The sequence below is a fragment of the Alligator sinensis genome, unplaced genomic scaffold (assembly GCF_000455745.1).
Source record: "Alligator sinensis unplaced genomic scaffold, ASM45574v1 scaffold157_2, whole genome shotgun sequence".
Classification (NCBI taxonomy): Eukaryota; Metazoa; Chordata; order Crocodylia; family Alligatoridae; genus Alligator; species Alligator sinensis.
In genome coordinates, this window is record NW_005842107.1 from 2,270,554 (window position 1) to 2,283,544 (window position 12,991).

Sequence of the window (12,991 nt, forward strand, 5' to 3'; positions counted from 1 at the left end):
TTTAGATATGCATATTAATACTTATCATTAAATACTAGGGGCGCACCAATAGCGGTTTTTGGGGCTGACAACAATATCTGATTTTTAAGGAGGCAGATTGGCCAATACCGATGCAATTTCTGATATCAGCCTGGCAGCTTGAAGAGCAGTATCCAGCTGGTAAATCTGTTGTGGTGGAAGAGGAGGGAAAAGAAAAGAGGCATTGGGAGGCAAATCAAGACCCCCACAGTGAGGGAAGGAGTGGGGCTGCGGCAGGGGCTGGGGCTAGGGCAGGCACTGCCCAGCCAGGGCTGAGTACGGGAAAGAGCCATAGGCGGCTCATCCAGGGGGCATGGGAAGGGGGGTGGCTACCACCTCTGTGCGCACCCCGGGAGGGCATGGGGGAGTATGCTCCCCAGATCTGTGCAGGGCAGGGCAGCTGTGGGCTGAGCAGCAAACAGTGGCAGGAGCCACGCTCCCTCCCCCCAACGGCTCTGTGCCACACCCACCCCATCCTGGCTGGACAGCACTTGCCCAGCCCCTGCTCCGCTCATTCCCTCCCCAATGAGGCCTTGATCTGCCCCCCCACACCCCTTCTCTTCCCCCTCCCCTTCTACCACACCAGACTTAGCAGCTGCACACACCTCTCCAAGCTGCCAGGCTGTGCTCCTCACCACCTATGTGCTAAGCTGTAGCTGTGCGCACGCACAGGCATTTATCAGCCAAATTATCAGCTATACCAGGCTGATTTCCAATACAGACAATTTTCTTTATATCGGTGCCAGTCCGATATCAGACCAATGTATTCATGCACCTCTATTAAATACTGTCTTTCTTTACTGTTCACTAAGCATGACTTATCAGCTACAGAGAGATTAATCCCAGGAAATGACAGCAAGAGCAATCCAGTAGATCCTAAATTCTATAATGGTACTGTGCCCTAGTAATATGGCTTTACAAAATCCTGAATTTTATCCATAAACAAATAGACAGTACAAAGCATAAAGCAGAAGGTGTTCTATCCAGTCAACCCTCTCAAGAAACAAACTGCTATGATATGTATTAGCAGAATGTACATGCCTTTTCAAAAGTACCACCATGTAAAGGACATTCTGCTATATAAAAGTTCATATTGCAAAACCGATCAGTCTTTGGAAGGTTAAAGAAAAGCAAAGGTTCCACATGCATTGTGTGCTAATCTAGCAAAAGCAAAAGTATTCAGTATCAGCTAGAACTAATAACCATCTTTAACAGGCCAAACTTACACACTCAAGAGAAGATATATTCAGGACTCCCAACTCATTCATCCAAATTAAAATGTTGGCAGATAGTATTCCATAAAATATCCCTATTGTATTGTACTGTGATATGTATTTAAACAAAGGTAAAAGCAAGAAAATTGTAAAGGATTATTTAATCCTAGTAAACAAGATTTTTCAACTTGATTCAGCAACTTCATAGGCAAGTGACCTGCCAACCATCAGCAGAGATATTTCATTAAGGAAAAGCCTGTAGAAAGGGAAGCACAGCAATTCAGTACAAAAAAACCCTACTGCTGTAGGCCCTGATTCAACAAAGCACTTAAGCATATATATAGTCTAATACTAATGACAGCAAAGAATAACGTTCCTGCAAGTACTTCTCTGCTGTCTTACCTCCTAAATAACTATAAGAATAATATAAATCTAATGTGGAGAGTAAATCTAGCTTTATGTTTTTGCTGAATCCTGACCTTACCTTACTATTTCTGGAAAAGTATGTGACTGACCATGATGGCACAAGTTATTATGCTAATTTCAACATACTGCATAACAGGTAGTTAATATCCAACAGAGGAAAAAAGAATCAAAAAGGTAAAGTATATTTCTCCTCAAATCATTTTAATTCAATTTATTTTCCCACAGCCATATAAATTTGAAGTATGAAACAACAATAATACAGCTATAGAATCTGGGTTTTCTCTCAAAGCAGCAGCATATAAAACATAGAAAAGCTAAAACCTCAGCACAAGCTTCAAAAGAACAAGGACTGAGTGAATTTTGCTGAAGACATGAAATTCACAAAATACAGTACACAAAAATACTGGAATGCATAAAAGATAAAGCTACACAGATTTTAAGTAAAGAAAGGCATTGTAAAATATACAAAATTTGCAAAAAAAATTTAAATCATGGGATATTTGAGAGTACCATGAATACACAGAAATTGGCAATTAACATTTGTAGATGTAGAGAAGGAAATGGCAATTTTATATTTAGCATTCAGTTTCTCAGCCTTACGACTTCACTTTCTTGGCATCCTTTTTCCCAGAGCTCTCTGTAGCTGAATCTGCTTTTCTCTTCTGTGACTAAAGAAAAGAAATAAACAGCTTATTTTTCATCATTATGAGGAACTGCTGCTGTTAAATGTATTTTAGATACATAAAAATCTAGAAGTGCATGACTATTCAACCTAAAGACAAAGGCTCTACATTTCTATGTATTATGTACTTCAACACTTTGTATTCATAGTGCACAACACGGGTCATGAGAGAACCCAAAGAAATCACAAGTCTAAAAAGGTGAAATTCTGCTACGCTTCTTTTAAACTGAGCACTACTTTGCACCACAAATACGTTACTGGGTTCAGTACCACACACCAAGAATAAGAGTGACAGGCCAGCTTTCAGTTTGGAGTGGCACTGAATGTTTTAAAAGCTAGCATTATCACCCAGAGAACTACTTCCAATCATCACTTAACAAATTAGTCCCTCAAATAACTAGTACTTTAAGGGTGGAAGAGCAATCACAAACATCTTTGGAGACTATATATTTTCTTACAAAAAAATCACACTCTTGCAGGTGATAGATAGATATCTCTATGCTACTTAGATGGAAACCCTTTAACACAATCAAGAGAAAGGCCTGAAGTCCTATTCTCCGATAGCTCTTGCCCACAACACTAGAGGTTTCAGTATAATATTTTTTTCCTCAGCTAGCAGTTTGTATAGAAGAAATCTGAGTTTGCAACTACATAACGTTCCATTTTATTTAACTAAAATTAATATATGCTGAATTCTGTCAAACTGGAAGGTATGTGAATGCTGGTAAATTTACCGCTGGAACTTTTGTTCCCCTTTTCTTCTTTTCAGCTCTCTCTTTTTCCTCTATTTCCATGTTTTCTTTTTCTATTAATGATATGAGAGTATTGCAGCGTCTCTGAAATTCCTAAGGATAATAAGAAAATATATAACTATGGAGCAAAGAATGTACCACCAGACAGTGAACTTGTCAAATATCACAAACATATAGGCTAAATACAGATAGTAAAAAAGTCCAAGGTTGAATCAACTGAATCTTTGCAGGTCAGTCTAAGCTGCGTAGATTGAACCAATATGCAAGTGAACAGACATTCAACTTTTGGTCCTGGAAATGCAGCCACATGCCTGGAGAGGCCCAAGCCACAAGCTGGGGGGCACTAGAGCACGCCTTCCCTGCTCCACTAGAGCATGCCTCCCCTGTCTCGAGCAGGCAGCTTGGACCAAGACTAGCCCGCCCACCCTGCAAGTGGGGATTTGCAGGAGAGATGCAAAGCATCCTGGGATGCTGGGGGACTGTGAGTTAACTTGAATCTGGAGGGGATCTGGGACAGAAGCTAAATACAGCAATTTAAACTAAATCAGTTCAGTCTCATATTACATCCATCAGGGTTTATCTTTATCTAACCAGTTGTGGTCATTTTGAAAGTGTTTTTTGTGGACTGAACTTCTCTTGTGTTACAAATTTGAACCAGTTTCCGGTCACGTATACTGGTTTATATGTAATTTCTATCTCTAGCCATAGAAGCCACCTTTTAAAATCGCCCAGTTCGGAAGTACTAGATTTTCAAAGGGTTTCCGCTCCCAACAAGAATTCTGGGAGCTCCTGAGTACCAAGTACTCTTGGACATCTGGCCATTCCATTTAGATGCCTAAATGAAAGCAAAGGCTTTTTGAAAATATGACCCATTTCATTTATGCAAAAGCTTTTTCAATATAGAAAAAATACTTTTGGTCACTACTGTTTTTGTAGTCTCAACAAGGAAACCAAACGAAATAATGCTATTTTATGAGTCTAATCTACATGAGTGTGGATTGGTTTTCTGCTGTACATTCCAATGTCAGCAGGGGAATGCTCTAGAGGCATCAGCAGCAAAGGTTACTAAAAAAATTCAACTGATGCTAAGTTACTGGTAGCATCTCTTAATACAAGTTCTTATACTGGTATTTAAAATAGTTTATACAGAACCACAAATTTATGCAATGTGTTTTTCCGCCTCTTTGAAGCATTTACAATTTAAAATAAAGGAGGCAAATAAAGGACAAGAAACAGGACATGAGGGAAGTGATAGCAAAGGCATATTTCTGGTATGAGAACAAGAAATGAAGGATTCATGAGACAGACATGGGTTTAAAGGAGGGATTTGACAGGATTTGATTGGGGTTTGTCAGACAGGAAGTCAGAAACTGTTCTAAACATATAAAAAAGCATGACATGAGATCAGAGATGTAGGAAGCAGGGAGATTATACATGTAGGGCTTTGAAGGTAAGGACAAAGTCTGAATCTGATATGCTAAGAGACAGGAAGTCAATAAAGTGAGCAAGGAGGGAGATGTTGTGGCCAGAGTTTATGATCTAAATAGACAAGACAGACACTTTCATCTGTAAAGTGTTTCTTTCCCTTTGGCCCCTTGCCCTGTACAGACATTTGGTTCATGGGTCTTCCGTACACAGGACAAGAGTTTTACTGGTCAAATTGTCATGTTAGTAAAACCTCCTTGAAGAAGCCAGTCAGAATCACGGAAGAGATTTCCCAGCATTCCCTGAAATGAAAAGTTAGTTTCTTCTGCAAAGTTTCTAGTCTCAGTGTGAAAGTAGAGAGAAAGGGCAGGAGACCTACTGTGAAGCCAGAACCAATGCATTAAATTGAAAAAGAAGGCATTAAATCAAATAGATAAAGCATTTCTTTAGTGGACATATAGGACTCTGAGGACATTCTGGTTCTTTACTGCAGGTTTTCTAAAGCCTTGCCTTAGAAAACAGACACTGAACCTAGCTGTCAAATGGACTAGATACTGAAATAGTTCTTGTGAAGGTTTATGAGGAACCATGGTAGCAACATGTTATAAGCCACATAAAGCCATTCTTATATGACTTTTGACAAAGATTTTTGTTTTACCCTGCAATTATCTAATTATAATACAACACAAATCCCTTGAATCATGATCAAGGTTTCTGGTTGCTATTTTGGTTAGAATCTTTCAGAAAACTCAGATTCATGGTAAGATTGAATGGATGCAAAACACAAACATATCTGGCTGAGATCCTGCCTCTTAACTAATCTGGATGAGATTCTGCAGTTGATACATAGAGATATGCCAAGGCAACCTAAAGGTGAAACTAAAGTAGTATGGCAGTTATTAAAACTGAAGAGCAGCTACTTTCTGGAATTTTAGAAGCAGTTAGCCACTTGACATGTAGGAATTACTGCAAGACTTCTTAAATGTTTTGACCCTAGAAACAAAGCAAACAAAACCTGCCTTAAATTATTGAAAGCAAGAGAAAGCAAGCACAAGCATCTATACATAGCTGTATGGCACCTCTCTTACTGTGCCATCATTTAGTACTTTCTTTTGGAAGTACTAAAAAACAGCGCAATAACAGCCCGTATTGCACTGTGCCAGCCTCACACGCTTCTTTTTTTGGCCGCTATACCGCCATAGCAATGCACTGTAACAAGGGAGCGCATTGCTATGGCAATGTAGCAGTGGCATCATGGTTTTTGCAAATGGTCGCTACGGCGCTGTAGCACATCGCTATGGCGCCATAGCGTCTTGTGTAGATGCGCCCAGAGAGAAAGAGAGAGAGCGAGAGAGCGCATCTGATGGAAAAAAATCAACTTTTATTGAGCTTCATGGAATATACAACCTAAACCCATTCATTTGCTATTTCAATTTCCTCATACCAAGGAGAAATAAAAAGTTAATTTAGCCCCAAAGAGATAAGTAAAGTAAGAGACCTCTAGGAGGGAACCCTTCCAAGAATCTTCCATGTTTGAATTAGTATTTACTGTAGTATCTAGGCCCACAAAAAGTTGATCTGAAAAGACATGAAGGCCTGACAGGACTACTAGTCTTCTGACTGGTGAGTCTTACTTGGCTTTCCTTGAGGGAAGCATTCTTTAATCAGTAAGTATTTACTGATGCTTTTAAATCATCACCAGAAATCTGCTACCCTGAACAGCAAAGACAAAAACCTGTTTTGACAGCTAGTTAGCTATTTCTCTTTGTGAAAATAGGTTACTACTCTACCATAGAATACCATAATTGTCATTTTTCCAGAAGGTCTAATCCATGCAACTCCGCAAGCCTGTACAAGACCGGATGTAGGCAGCATGTCTGTCATGGTCCTATTCTCCAACATCCTAACCTTACCAGGTGAGGGAAGAAAAGGTCTCCAGATAATTCATAATTTTTCACCTGCAAAGTTGAGGAATCCGAAAGGAGAGTCATGAGATTCAGGCCAACGATAGCTCTAAAAACTACAGTTATTCCAGTGCAGGGGTTGGCAACCTACAGGCTGCAGGCTGGATCCAGCCTCCAGTTCAGGGAATCAGCGGCATGCTCCAGCCGGCGAAGCAGAGAAGGCATACCCAGGGTCCTACTGTCTGCTATATTTCACATTCCCTCTGGAGTATCTGCTCATTGCTGACGAGGAGTGGAACGTGCAGAGATTAACGACTTATAGTAGGAGCTAGAAGCATTGTCTGGGGCAAAGAGCTGTTCTTTGTTCTTCAAGTATGAAGCCTCATGGATTCCACTAACTGGCAACTCCCATGATAGTTGTAGGATTGAGATCACGTGAAATCAAATTGAAAATATGATATAGCCATTTCAAATTTGGCATCTACTCTGGCTGCCATAAAATTTTGTTTAACAAAGATCAGCAGATTACTCCTTATACATCTCAGAAACTGGCATATTTCTGAAGCAGGACTGCACTGCATGCACTCTAAGGGACTATGTCTTGATGTTTGGAAAGAAGTTCATCGGTTAGTTGGTACAAAGAAAAAATGCACGGAGTAATCCATTTGGAAATTCTCCAAGGTGAGATTACTTAGCCTTTTGATATGACTGATATTGCCACAGAACCAAAGCCCAAAGGAGCTTAGTCTTGTCAAGACAGTAGAAAATAGGACACTGGAGACATCCAAGTTTGTAGCTTCTCTTAACCCTGGGAAACACTAGGATTTTCTCCCAAGGCTACATGCACAGCCACAAAAGACATTGGTACCTAAAGGAGAGCATTTTTGCATTCATTTGATACTTATACACCTGAAGCAGGATAAACAACATTTTTTTTAATTTTGTGCCTCAGGTCAAATTTGCCAAATCAGTTCCAAATTGAACAGAGCTCAATGGTTCAAGTCTGTGTGACGCTACCACTGGCAAGTATCCTCCCCCCGAGACTCTTCAGCCTGGGGCTTCAAATATTCCCAAATCCACAGCAGGCATCGTACATGCAGGCCTCAAGCATGGAGGCCTTGGGGTTCAGATGCCCCAAGGCTCACTTGGCCCTAGCCAAAAGGCCAAAGGAGAAAGCTAGGGAGAAATCCCCCATCTCCACAGAAACAAAAGTGTGTAGCCAAGATCCTTCCATTGGGCGACTAGAGTAGATTACCACGGGGGGCATGTGCGCAGCACACTGGACAAGTCTCCGCCCTCAACTATACAACCTCATTGGCTACAATACTGCCACTGCTTGATCTGAGCCAAAAGGCCGCTAGGAACGTGCTAGTCTGGAGCCTCTCCTGCCAGGCTGCTTGCTCCTAGCCAAAAAGATAAACAACAACTCAAAGAAAACGAGTGTTTCCTGGTCTTAAGAGGTTTACAGAGAAGCCAGCCTCTGTTAGGGTCAGAGAATGAGCCCTGTAGGCCAGATGACATGGTTCCATGGGGTAGGGGTTGAACACCCCTGCTTTAGACAGTTTCTCCAGTATTACTGTCCCAAGCCAACATTACTTAGATCAGTAGGAGACTGGACATTACAACCAGGTCTTATCATTAAGAAATATTCAAAACACTGGGGGTGGGGCTCTGTTCCTGTCCTGACACCATCTGCAGTAGGGACCCTTTCATATATGCATCTTCTATCAGGAGAAAAGAAAGGGGGCAGGCCTCAGCTACCTCCACTGTACCCAGCTTCACTCTTCTTCTAGGCCTGAGAGGCCTTCTTGGTAGGTGGGCAGAACAGAGGGACAGTACACAGCTCCACGCCCCCCTGGTCATCTTTTAGCTTACTTAGCAAAACTAAGTTATCTTGTATCTTTCACTGACCCATCTCCAAAGGAGGGGCATAAATGACTGCCACAATGGGTGCCAAAATCAAAGTTCACGTATGGGACTCTACAGACCTCCAGGATTGCTGAAGCACAAGGTCACCTTCATGGATGACGAGGGAAGAAAAGGTAACAAGAAAAGGATGATCCACGAAGATTTCCTTGTCCCCCAACAATCCTGGAGATGTATAGAGTATGGGAGCAGAAAACTCACAGCCAATCTCATTTTTTCCTGTCCCTGATGAAACAATCCATAAGGAGGATTGTAAAGAATTATTCCCTTCATTGTTCCCCACCTCGGGCTTCCTCTATATGGGGAGACTGTGCACTAACAAGATTAAGGTAGTTTGTCTGCATCCTCCCTCACAGGGTTTAAAATGTCTCTTTTAGTTTGACTATCTTTGTAAATAGATAGAGCTTTTACTAAGGCATTTCAACTTCTTGACAGGGAGATTCAAGATTATTTGTATGCTCCAAACTGATCGTATCTTCCTGCTTGTTTATATTCAGTACATTACAGACTGATTGGCCGTCTGAATAATGCACCAGACTTTAGGACAAGGAGTCTTAGACTATGTCTTTAAAGCAGTTAGAAAAAGTATCAAAGTTATCTGTATGAAATTTCTCTCCACTTTATAGGCTAGTCTTTGTAGATGGGAAAGATTCACTACAGAATCCTATATTGCTATGAACATTTAGGATTTTAAAGAGTGAATATTTTCCCTTTGGGTGCTTTTAAACTTTGATGAAATCACAGCAATGATTTTAATCTGAGACCCTGAATGGGCTTTTGCCAATGACATTTCCTGGTCCTTTGAAGCTTATCCCTATATCTAAGAATATAGCATTGATACCATTGAGGAAACATACTCAATAATAACCATAAAATACAGATTTTCGTAGGTCACTGCACTCCACCAAAATACCACTGAAGTTATTTTTTCCTAACAATATATAATAATCATGAGATGATGAGTTTCCTGTGCTCTAACAGCAGAGATTTCATAGGCTTTCTTTGCCATCTAAGACTGAAAGCTGTAAATCATCCTCAGGGAAGAAAGCATGAAGTGGCTATCTAGTTCCCAGGTGGAATATTCCTCAATTCAGGGACCTTCCCAAGTTGTGTAGCTGCTCAGACCTTAGCTGGCACACTTCTGTCAGTGCCCAATTTAGGATGGCTTACTTGCTGCCCAAGGAAGCATCTATGTCAGGGGTTGTCAACAGGGGGTATAAGTACCCCGGGGGTACTTCAGAAGGCCCTAGCGGGTACACGCAGGCGGGGACGGAGCACTGCCACACACCATCCCACGCTGCTGCTGCCCGCCTGGCCAGACATGGAGGGTGGGGGAAGCTCGCACGCAGGAGTTATCATTCTGTGTTCAGCTAATCTATGCTGTTTCTATATATACATTTTGCCACCTTTGGTGAACCTCCTTTGCCTCAGTTGTCATGTGATCTATCTAAACTAGAATGTGATCTCTTTTTCTTCAAATTATCCTAGAAATCTTGAAGTACCCACTTGACCCACCATCTCCATCTCTAAGCTGATGCTCTCAAGCATTAACCTTGACCATCTTCTATGCATTCTTTCATTTCGCTGGGCACTTTTCAGCCTGAGAAACTCACAACTTTGGATAGAAAAATTGTGATTGAGAATGTGCAGAAAGAATCTTTGGTGTTGTGCAAGTATCTTAACACCACGAGACAACCTTTTAAAATGGTGTACCCATTTTTTAGCAACTCCTGCTCGAATGTTTCATTCTATTACAGGCAGTTTTGCTAAGGGAGTATTATTAATTACTTAAATTTTGCCATTCACACTTAAAGCCCACCTCCCACTAAAGTAGAGTCCTCAATATGCTGGGTAACCATATAAACACCAAGTGAAACAAGCCTTGCCCCAAAAACTTATAATCTAGACAGACAAAGAAGATAAAAAAAAGGGAGAGATGCAAGTAAAATGGTGGATGCCAATACATTAAATGCATTTTGATATTATTTATGTTTTTCTGAATTATCATGGAAGCCTAGCAACTACAATCACAAATAGATGCCACTGTTCCATATCACAAATCAAATGAATCCTTCGCTACATTGGAAAAAATTTGGCTCCTTTGTATCTATCTTAAATCCAATTAGAAAGGGCTTCTAAAAGTCCTTTTTAACCTGAACTTAAATACTTTGGACACAAATTGTTTCTTGAACGGTCTCCATAAACAATGTTCTACTAAATAAAAATGAGGGGAAATGGATGAATATTCCTACATGACTCAGCTGGATTGCTGCTGATCCAAATTATCTTCAGGAATATCCTGTAGATTAGGAATAGACATTTCCATAGGTGCATCACAAACCGCAGTTTATGATAACGTGACCTGATTGGATTATACAGTTAAGCTTCTCCTAGGTCCACAGATACGAAAATTATAATTTCTACCTTGGATTTTATCTTCAACCACTGGAGCTCTCATATGGACTAATCTATATCTTTTCCACTATAAAGAATATGGAGTAGAAATCTAAGCACCTTTCATCTTGAGGGAAAGGCTCTACAACTCCTAGCTCCAGATTCAAGATTTCCTTCAGCGTGGCAGAGAAAGAAAAAGGATTTTGCTTCTCCTGTCACAGCTCCAAAAAGCTAGGATTGCAACAGGTAAGACAAGGAGCAATGAACCATTATTGCGTGTACAACTGAAGGTGAATTTGACTTGAGAGAAAAAAAGGTATCAAGTCCAGAACATGTGTAGAAATGTCTGAACTGTCTCTCTTGTTTACAGGAGAGGGGTACAGCCCAAAGGTCATCAACTGGCAGGAGAAAGATGCTGCAGAAAAAAGATTTTAAAAATAAGCGAAAAAAATATTTCTTCACAAAACAGCTCTGTGATTTAGTAGGTTGTACTATTTTCTACTCCCACAGTACGCACCCAAGTAAGAGAACAATAATCATTACTAAACCTGTATACTTAAATAAGGTTTTTTGCAATTAAGAAAAATTAGTGTTAAGAAAAAAAGCTAGAATTTTATAGGAGCTCTCAATCTGTTTGTGAACTTATATTAGGTAGGCCATCTGCTTTTGGAATAAATAAATGAAGCAAAATCTACATTTGTTTTCTGAAGAGAAAGCTTTGAAAAGAAATGAATAGGTAAGGCAGAAAATGGGAGAAAAATAGGTTATTTATATGGAATTCAAGAGACATCTAGTGGCTGGTAAGATACAGCACTTTTTCTTGTACAGACATGTAACAAGTCTTAGAATTAAATTGCCTTGCCTATCCTGCTTAATACTAGTTTGATTACAGAACTCCTAAGCGATTTTAAATTCTGATATATTATTAATGTTCTCAAGAAGTTTTAGTAAATATGGTAGATGTTTTTTCATTAAGATTTATGTCTATGCTCGCTTTAATTACTTCAGATATTTCACTAAATATTCTTGCAAATTTCTCCAGAGAAAATGAGTTTTGGGAAATATTACAGACAGTATATAATGTAAAAAATAGTAAACATTTCAACAAAAGCCAAGATTTTTGTAAGAAGCAAACAAATGAAAATATTCATTCATCAGCACTAACAATTGTCAACAATTTCATCGTGATAGAATTTTGAGACGATAAAATAATGAAATATATTAGAAATAATGTCTTTAAAAGCATTATTTGCAAAAAGGAAGTGGTAAATTATTTATAATTTGAAATTAGCCTTGTGTGCCCACCTCTGCTCTATCAGGCGTTCTCTTGCAGCCTTGGCCCGGACTATTGATCTTGTCTGTCCCCGGCCTGTGAGTGGACCCCAAAGGCTACCCCGGCTGACATCCGAGGGTCCCCTTAACTTCCCTGCCACGACTTTGAACGGAACCTCAATGGAGGGGTTCCCCTTCGAGGCAGCCTCCAGGGTCGTCACGCCTCTTGGCGGGCGCTCACGGGGCTCCGACCTTCCCTACCCCCCGGCCACTCACCACCTTCGGTCGCAGGTCTTCTGGCCCTTTAGCGTTCCTGGTTCCTCTTGGTCTCTACCCTGGCCTCCTGTGGCTCTCCAGCCACAGGTCCCTAGTGTCCCTGGGCTGCGGCTCAGGCGTGAAGACTCCGAGGCCCTTTGGTCCTGGACTTGTCTATCCTGTGTCCCTAGCTCCCTATTCCAACCACACCGTGACTCACCGTTCAATCCCCACCACCATGACTGCCGGAGAGATGTGACCGGCAGGCCAGGAGGCCCCAAAGGAATATAAAGTGCCCCTCAGTCTACGGGCTCTGTGTTTTCCCAGTGCCTCAGTGCCCCAGACCTGGTTGCTTGCCCCACTCAGGGCTCCTATCTTTCCCCTAGGCTCGACCCTACTCCAGGGATGGCGTCCGAGGTCCTATGGGTTGCGGCTGACTCTTTCGGGGATGCTGCGGGCCCGTCTGTAGGCTCCCTTACTCGGTTAACCAGCCCTGCTTAGGGTCTTCTGCTGCTCCCCCACAGCCATCCCAGTTGGGGTTCTCATCGGCCCCGCCCTCGTTACCTCTTCTCCGGGCTTCCCCGTAGATGCTCCGGCTTCCCCAGCACTCGTCTCCTCCTCAGCTCTCCCCAATCACCGCTGCCCCTTTCGTCAGCTTCCCTGCCAGCTCTTCTACTGGCTTCTTGGCTGGCTGCTGGTCCGCCCTTCTGCCCGCCTGACCCG

At 41.5% G+C, this 12,991-nt stretch overlaps 1 protein-coding gene across 2 annotated transcripts in view; it reads right to left on the reverse strand.

Moving 5' to 3' along the window:
- Positions 1-1,838: 1,838 nt before the first annotated feature.
- SMARCA1 (SWI/SNF related, matrix associated, actin dependent regulator of chromatin, subfamily a, member 1) overlaps positions 1,839-12,991 on the reverse strand; it is a 58,140-nt gene continuing 46,987 nt past the window's right edge. For both annotated transcript variants that reach the window (XM_014520341.2, XM_025205185.1), the window contains 2 exons: positions 3,075-3,185; positions 1,839-2,326 (listed from right to left, as the gene is read on the reverse strand). In XM_014520341.2, the coding sequence (XP_014375827.1) occupies positions 2,255-2,326; positions 3,075-3,185 (183 nt within the window). In that variant the 3' untranslated portion in view covers positions 1,839-2,254. The remainder of the gene's footprint in view (positions 2,327-3,074; positions 3,186-12,991) is intronic.